Genomic DNA, 8,760 nt, shown 5'->3' with positions numbered 1-8,760 from the left:
GAGAATCCCAGGACACTACCCAAGCCACAGGATAAAAACACAACCTGTCTTCTATCTGGCACCAACAGACTAATATCTAGCTATACACGGGACTGACTTTAAAGTTGGTTAACGAGTATTTCAATCCATTAAAATAAAACTTAGAAATTACATGCTTAGTCTACACAAGTTTAACTTACTTTAGTCACTTAGTGAACTGTGAATTGGCTCCCATTAGTGGTCAGAATGCTTTGTATTTGGTGTAGAAACCAAATAAATCAAGCTATTATTACCTTGTGAGTACAAACAATGTTTATTTGTTTGTAAAGTGCCAGTTTTATATTTAAGTAAACATTAAAATGTGCGTTGAAGCAGTGAGGCTGCATCTTTCAATTGCCTGTGCTGGCTAAAAGACTGTTTAATCCTGCTGTGCCAAGCTCACTAAAGGGTCACCCCTCACTTTAAAGCCAAGACTGCCATTGTCACTGCTATGGTAAGTCACAGCCAGCCAGGCCTGCTGGCAAAAGGTGATACTACCAGCACTATAAATAAACAGGACTGGTTGTGAGGTAGCTACACAGTTTTAAAGATGCTGTTAATGAACATTATGGACAATTCACGGTGTGGCTAGTTGTAACACTTCAGCTGATTTTCTTTATGAGATGGAAAAAAAAATCAGCAAAATAAGGGCATATCTTCAGTTCATTTAGAAGTCAGCATCCAAGGTAAAAGAATTCTCTGTTGGACTTGACATCACTCCCATCCTCTGATACTCGCCTACTCTCTTCTCAAAGAAGTTAGTCTTTCCTTCCAGTGAAATATTCTCCATAAAGTCAAATGGGTTCTCTACTCTGAAAACCTGAAAAGGTTCACATCAAGATATAAATACAGAACACCAGTTTCAAAACAAGCAGAAGGCTATGTAAACAATACTTTACCTTGCTAAAACCCAGTTCCAGCATAAGTCTGTCTGCCACAAACTCAATGTATTGCTTCATTAGAGTGCAATTCATCCCAATTAGCTTCACAGGCAAGGCCTCAGTGAGGAACTCCTAGGAACCAAAATATAGCTTCTGAATACAACTAAAGCTCAGGCATTTTCTAGCAAGCCTGAGTAACCCATTTCATCACCCACTTACCTGTTCTATCCGAACAGCATTGATAATTATTTCTCTTACTCTCTCCTCTGATGGTTTGTGTACCAGGTGTTTGAACATCAGGCAAGCAAAATCACAGTGTAAACCCTAGAAAAAAAAGTTCAAGATCACTAAAGCCAGAAGACTTCTGTCACTAACATGGAATATGAAATTACTTTATCCTTTTCTGCATTCTCCTTATCCAACATGCTCAGCCATACTGAGAGCACTTGAACTCTCAAAGGGAAGATGACTTCAACTACGGACTTCTCTGCTCATGTCATCAAGGCAAGCTCAGTCCCATTCAAGGGCCTCAAAGCTGCCACCTAGATGAAGAGAGGCAAGGTCTATTTCTTGCTCTGCTGTGTGGTGGCAAAGGAGGAGTCAGAGCTTCACTCAAAGTGTTCTTTCTACAGCCATGAGTGCTAATTTTGCCACTACTTCAGCAGGAAAGGTAAAACTCAGTAATAAGGCTAGTTTTTAGATGCTCAGGAAATTTGTATGCAATTTCAAGCAAATCAAGTTTGCAAGTGAGTGCATTAAACACCAAGCTTCACAGCTTACCTCCTAATCCGATAAGGAAGGTCCTCCTACAAGGTAACCAAGTTTGATTTGCCTACTGGGCTCCAAGTAAGATGGAGTTCATGCTCCTGGCTTTTCAAATGTGACTTAATCAAAGACATACACTAGACCAAAATGTATACTCATTTCACCAAGATGCTTATTAACATTGAAGTTGAAGGGCAATTTCCAGATCAAACAGAAAAAACATAATGGCTACTATGAACATTTTTTTGGGGGGACAGAGTCTCGTTCTGTCACCCAGGCTGGAGTGCAGTGGTGCAATCTCGGCTCACTGCAACCTCCGTCTCCCAGGTTCAGGCGATTCTCCTACCTTAGCCTCCCAAGTAGCTGGGACTACAGGCACATGCCACCACACCCGGCTAATTTTTTGTATTTTTAGTAGAGACAGGGTTAGCCAGGATGGTCTCCATCTCCTGACCTCGTGATCCACCCGCCTCAGCTGCCCAAAGTGCTGGGATTACAGGCATAAGCCACCACGCCTGGCTTTACTATGAACATTTTTATGGAAAAGGGGATTACATATAATACCAGGCAAAAATAATAAAACATCCCTTAAAATCCCAATCCCATCAATAACTTGTAGTTTTGGCTGGGCATGGTGGCTCATGCCTGTAACCCCAGCACTCTGGGAGGCCGAGGCGGGCGGATCATCTGAGGTCAGTTCAACCCGAGCCTGGCAAACATGGTGAAACTCCGTCTCTACAAAACTACGAAAACTAGCCGGGTGTGGTGGCGGGCGCCTACAATCCCAGCTACATGGGAGGCTGAGGCGGGATAATCACTTGAACCTGGGAGGCAGAGGTTGCAGTGAGCCGAGATCACGCCATTGCACTCCAGCCTGGAGCAACAGAGCAAGATTCCATCCCCTCAAAAAACAAAGAACTTGTAGTTTTATGCATTCAAAGCCTATGGGGCAATATATATGTACTAATGTATTACAATATATTGAGAATGCAAGTAAAATAGTTTCAGTAAATTAAAGTATTTCCTTCTTTTGTCAAGTATGTGTATGGTTGAACTCACACATTAAATGTGGATATATGCCGTCTAGTACCCCAGGTCCCCATCAGTGAACACAAGAGCATGCCCGAGTTGTGTTTGGGGTTTAGGTCACCCTATTATTTGATTTAGACTCACCTCATCTCTGCTGATAAGTTCATTGGAAAATGTGAGGCCAGGCATCAGTCCTCGTTTCTTGAGCCAGAATATCGATGCAAAAGAACCGGAAAAGAAGATGCCTTCCACTGCAGCAAAGGCTACGACACGTTCACCTATTTAAGAGTTAACACCAAAATGATTCTCGTGAGTTGGTATTCAAGGGCCAACAATCCAATATCATTACTTGGAAAATGAAGCTCAGGTTTAAGTAGCGGCAAAGGTCTCCTTACCATAGGTAGCCTCTTTGTCCCCAATCCAGCGCAAGGCCCAATCTGCCTTCTTCTTGACACAAGGCATCGTTTCAATGGCATTGAAGAGAAATTCCCTAGTAGGCACATACAGCATCAGCAATTGAAGCACCTAAAAACTACTCTTACAGTAAAGACCCCTGATTACCAACTGCTAGATAAGAGCTCTGGGACAAAGACCAAATTCAAGTATTTGACAATCCTCTTCCTAAAGGAAGAACTCACACCGAAATGTTATATTTTTACTGGTCAGTTCTTCCCTCCAGTGTTTTTAAAAATCTCAACATTTGATTTACATTAATACAAGTTTGGGTATTCTGTAGTTCATATTGAGCTTCAGGGTCTACAAACTGTAAAACATAGTCCAGTACAGCAGGGATATTTGTTGCCTTTAAAATTATTTCAAGTCCAGATCATTGTTCAATTTGAAGAATCATAAAATTTGAATTTGAAGAACCATAAAATCCTAATTGCTAATGCTATTATCAGACTATCATTGGGGGCATTATTTGGCCCCAGTTGCCACCATCTATATCATAAAATAATTAAACCAATAAACTAAGAATGCTTCCTACTAGAACTCTGTGCTACACAGTCGATCCCAGGTTAGGAGAGCAAATCCATGGGTACTACAGTTAACTGGGTCTCCCTTACCACCCTCCTCTAACTCCCTTTATTCTGGTGCCCACCGTGAGAGGCTACTGATTTCCCAGCCTGTTCCTACCCAGATGACCTTGTGTTCTGAATCTGAAGCCAAGGTCAACAGACATTGGGCAGCTTTCATTATTTATTTATTTTTTTTTTAAAGAGATGAGGGTCTCACTCTGTCGCCCAGGCTAGAGTGCAGCAAGATGATCACAGCTCATGGTAAAACCAAACTCCTGGGCTCAAGCCATCCTTCTGTCTCAACCTGCCAAGTAGCTGGGCCTACCAGCTCACACTACCACACCCAGCTGCCTTTCATTCTTTCCATCTCACTGTCCTGTTTGAGACCTGGGTCTGCCTCTCCCTTGCTTTTGAGGCTTCCCCAGCAGACCATCTTGATCCCAACCATTCCCCTTTTGGTCATTTGCACCAATCATATCCCTAATCTTTGTCCTCTTTTCTCAATTTCCACCTATAAACATGTTCAAATCTCTTCACCCACAATCAGTTTCCTCAGTCCTTTCAAGTTACCACTTTTCCTCTTCATGTACTTCAAAGTCTACAATAGCTACTTTAGGTTGCAGCTTCACTACTTCCACTCCACATAGGGTTCCAGTCCCTAAAGCTGACCTTTGTATCTAGACTACTCCAACAGCCCATTTCTAATCTCCCACCTCCAATCTCCAAAACAAAACAGACCTTAAGCTACCTTTATTCAGCCAAACTGCTGCATGCCTAAATCAGTCTCAGGGTTCACTGCTGCCACTGCCTTGTGTAACTCCTGCTAAGTCTTATTTGCCTGTACCGTACTGCAGCTTCCTTAGGAGACAAGTCCGCCCTGTCCTTCATCCCACCGCAGCCCCACATTCTAGCCTTTCAACATATTTACCAAACAAGCAAAGATGGTCAGACATAGGTTTTAGTTTGTCTTACCCAACATCTAGGAATTTTTTTTTTTTTTTTTTTTTTTTTTTGAGACGGAGTCTCGCTCTGTCACCCAGGCTGGAGTGCAGTGGCCAGATCTCAGCTCACTGCAAGCTCCGCCTCCCGGGTTCACGCCATTCTCCTGCCTCAGCCTCCCGAGTAGCTGGGACTACAGGCGCCTGCCACCTCGCCCGGCTAAGTTTTTTTTGTATTTTTTAGTAGAGACGGGGTTTCACTGTGTTAGCCAGGATAGTCTCGATCTCCTGACCTCGTGATCCGCCCGTCTCGGCCTCCCAAATTGCTGGGATTACAGGCTTGAGCCACCGCGCCCGGCCGGAATTTTTTCAAAAGAAGGCTTTAGATTGGTAGACATCCAACTCTAAAAGCGGAGTACCTTCACAACTCTAAGTGAATAATAAAGTGAATTTAGGCCCCTTGCTAAGAGCAGATATGACCACGGGTGCTGGGAATGTCTATGACTGACTGCTTAGTCATTCTGGAGTCATTTTTATCCCTACATGAAGTAAAAATTTGTAATAAATCAACAATTAATGAGTCCTAAAAATCTTGGCATACCACTTGAATACTCACCTTTCTTTGGGATCTTTTATGTAAGTGTCAATAAGAAGACTATACATTTCAGAATGTATGTTTTCCATGGCAATTTGGAAGCCATAGAAACAGCGGGCTTCTGTAATCTGAACTTCTTGGCTAAATCGCTCCACCTAGTGGCAAAACACATCAAAGTTAAGCTTGAGAAAAAACTAACAGCAGCAACGCTCAACAGACACTGGTAGCATCGCACTCTTTGTACCATTTATAAGGTTTATTTCTATATATATTTCATCCAATTCGTCACAGTTCTGTGATATTTTATATCATATACTCAACTTACAGATCAGGAAATAGATACATATAAAATAAGACTTCTGTGAGCACTCAATGATTTCCTGATTTATCAAGAAAGATCCATTCCCAATAAGAGATACAACCAAATTATGATTAAAACAGCAAAGCCCCAAAAAGGAGGGAGCAGAGCCGGGCGTGGTGGCTCATGCCTGTAATCCCAGCACTTTGGGAGGCCAAGGTGGGCAGATCACCTGAGGTCATCAGTTCGAGACCAGCCTGGCCAACATGGTGAAACCCTGTCTCTACTAAAAATACAGAAATTAGCCGGCAGGTGGCGCAGGTCTGTAATCCCAGCTACTCATGAGGCTGAGGGAGGAGAATTGCTTGAACCCAGGAGGCAGAGGTTGCAGCGACCCAAGATCGCACCACTGCACTCCAGCCTGGGCCAGAGTGAGACTGTCTCAAAAAAAAAAAAAAAAAAAAAGGAGGGAGCAGATATGGTGGCCACAAGGAGTCCTCCTATTGCTACCACTTAATATTGTCTCATCTTCTCTAGAGTCAGGAAAATACCATAAGAAAGAACTGCAAAGTGTTACAAAACAGGAAATGCCATGTAATATAAAACCCAGCTTACAGACACAGAGACACTCAGCATGGAAAAATGGAAAAACGTACAAGACAAGGAGAGCGAACTAGTTCGACCTCAGATCGTCAATGTCAAATGAACGAAAGATATTTGAGAAACTCACCAAGTTTTCATTCACTATGCCATCGCTTGCTGCAAAGAAAGCCAGAACATGGGATATAAAATATCTCTCCTCGGGCTTCAGGGATTCCCAGTGCTGAATGTCCTTGGACAGGTCCACCTGAGGTTCGGAGTCACAATTTTAGCATGAAAGGAAGACAGCGAAGCTTGCAGGACTCACACTGAGCACTCTGAAACTTTAAGTGTGCTGGCACCACTAACTGTGCCCCACAGTTAGCCCCCCTTGCCAACGGGAACCTCCAAGTGCATTTATGTCTGAGGTGTCACGGTCCCCCCTGCAGGGGTCTTTTGGGGTCCTCCGATTACCTCCTCGGCGGTCCAGAAGGAAGCCTCCGCCTTCTTATACATCTGCCAGATATCGTGGTACTCGATGGGGAAGATGACAAAGCGGCGGGGGTTTTCTCTCAGCAGCGGTTCATCCTCCACGCCGGGGGCAGCCGCTTTAGTTTTCTGTTGGGGAAGAAAATAAAACATTCAAGTACGGGGCGAACCATATGAAACTAATGTTTTTCTCACCAAGTCCGTTCCATGGGCGGCAATTTCATGGGACCCGATGTGAAAACGTGGCTGTCCCGTCGCACTCCGTGGGTCGCAGCAGAGGAGCGCACGCCCAAACCGGGAAATGGGCCGAGGGGCACGGGAGGTCGCCCTGGGGAGGGGCCGCCTAGGCGGGAAAGGAACCGGCGCGGGAGTGTGAACAGCTGAGGAGACAATGCGGTTTTGGCGCCAAGACGCCCAAGGCCGCCCCTGGCCCCTCTGCCCTACGCCCGTCACTCACCGGCTCCGCGGGCTCCTGGAAGATCCTCCTCGCGGTCTTGCTGGCCAGGACGCGGGCCCCGCTCAGGGCTGGCGGCTGCAGGGAGACGTGTGTGAGTGGGGGGCGGCTTCGCTTCCCTGCCTCCCTCCCCGGCCCGCAGCACCCTCCCCGCGCGCTCACCGTGTTCTCCTTGTCGACCAGGCTTAGCCCCTTCAGCGGCGAGAGCTGCAGCTGCTGCGGGTTCGTGATGGGCGCGAGCGGGATGCGGACGGAGAGCATAGTGGCGGCGCAGCGAAGTACAGCGACAGGCCAGAACAGGATGGCTGGGACGCGAAGCACGGGCGACCCCTCGGTCCAGCAGCCTTTAAATCTCCCGTGCCGGCCCTTCCCATTCGCTTTGGCGCCCCGGCCCTTCCCATTGGCTGTGCCGTGCCCCCGACCCTTCCATTGGCTGCACCTTGACCCCACCCAGGCTGGCCGCGGGACAGCGCGCGATTTTCAAGCGCAGCGCGGGAGGCTCCGCCGGCGCCTTCCGGGGACCACCGGGGACACCCCCGTGGACGCCCCCCGGGACCTCCCGGTTCCCCCCCCCGCTCCGTCCGCTGGCTGGGTCGGGGGCGCCGCCGCCCGGGCCTCCACAGGTCCCACGGGACCAGGACCGCAGTCCCTGAGGGTCTCGGCGGCGTTGGCGCGCGCGGGCCCCGGTTCGCCTGGGAACCGTTTGGGATTACGTGAGGCGCAGCGATTGGAGCCCGCGGGCGCGCTTCCCGAAAGCGCCTCCTCCCAGCCGCGCCGCGGCAGGGCAGGGGACTTTGCCAACGAGGTTGGTGCAAAGGCCTGGAAGACGCTCCTGGGTCGGGGGAGGCGTTGCTGCGACCCTTTCGATCTGTGTCCCTGGGGTGGGGGTGCAAGGGCCCCAAGCCCTGACATTTGGGCGGGGTGGTCGGCGAGGACCCTACAGCCTAAAAGTTAGGGCTGCTGAGCCCCGCGGCTCGTTTTGCTGTGACTGGGACATGCGACCAGGCTTCTTACAGATTCGGCGTCCCCCTGAGTAAAATGGGACTCGTCACCGCGTGGGGTGTTAATGTGGTGAGGAGAGCATTCGTTGAGATGACTCATGTAAAATGTGCAGTCCTTCGTAAACCTTCAAACTCCAGGACACGGAGAGAAGGCCCTTGGTGCAATTTTCCACAGAAATCCTGTCTCCTGTCAGAGCCCTGTCCCCTATTGTCACCCTTGCTTTAATTATTGCAAACTGTGGCTGGGCGCGGTGGCTCACGCCTGTAGTCCCAGCACTTTGGGAGGCCGAGGCAGGAGGATTGTTTGAGGCCAAGAGCTGGAGACCAGCCTTGGCAACATAGTGAGACCCCGCCCCCATTAAAAAAAAGAAAAAAAAAAAACTTGTTTTAATTGCAAACTGAGCAAAAATTCCTGGGAGAAAGTTCAGAGAATGATTTTAGAACTAGGATTTAATGTACTACTCATTGGGCATCAAATATGCTGAAGAGGAGTTTGAAAACTCCACTGAGGTAGAGACTGCAACTTAGCAACAGCTTTCATTTAATTGTCTATGTGGCTTTCTGATTTGCCAGGCCCTGCAACGGCAAAATGCCAAAAATAAAGGAAGAGAAAGAAACTTTAAGATCCAAGAAGAAATCATTAACCTGAGAAAGCTTCAACAGCTGCACTCAGGGCTGTTATTGAGAGACTCGG

At 47.4% G+C, this 8,760-nt stretch overlaps 1 protein-coding gene across 2 annotated transcripts; it reads right to left on the bottom strand.

Annotated features, from left to right (window-relative positions):
- Positions 1–271: 271 nt before the first annotated feature.
- RRM2 (ribonucleotide reductase regulatory subunit M2) lies at positions 272–7,774 on the bottom strand. 2 transcript variants are annotated; one of them, XM_025355041.1, is made up of 10 exons: positions 7,228–7,774; positions 7,069–7,143; positions 6,597–6,740; positions 6,274–6,390; positions 5,267–5,400; positions 3,089–3,183; positions 2,838–2,971; positions 1,119–1,223; positions 918–1,031; positions 272–838 (listed from the first exon to the last, which is right to left on the bottom strand). In XM_025355041.1, exons 1-10 carry the CDS (start codon positions 7,324–7,326, stop codon positions 686–688), a joined length of 1,170 nt encoding a protein of 389 aa, XP_025210826.1. In that variant the 5' UTR covers positions 7,327–7,774; the 3' UTR covers positions 272–685. The 2 variants fall into 2 exon arrangements, with proteins under 2 accessions (XP_025210826.1, XP_025210825.1); XM_025355040.1 differs by having other exon boundaries at positions 7,069–7,774.
- Between the last annotated feature and the right edge of the window lie 986 nt (positions 7,775–8,760).

The sequence above is a fragment of the Theropithecus gelada genome, chromosome 13 (genome assembly GCF_003255815.1).
Source record: "Theropithecus gelada isolate Dixy chromosome 13, Tgel_1.0, whole genome shotgun sequence".
NCBI classification, from domain to species: Eukaryota; Metazoa; Chordata; class Mammalia; order Primates; family Cercopithecidae; genus Theropithecus; species Theropithecus gelada.
This window is presented reverse-complemented; position numbering and strand designations above follow the sequence as displayed.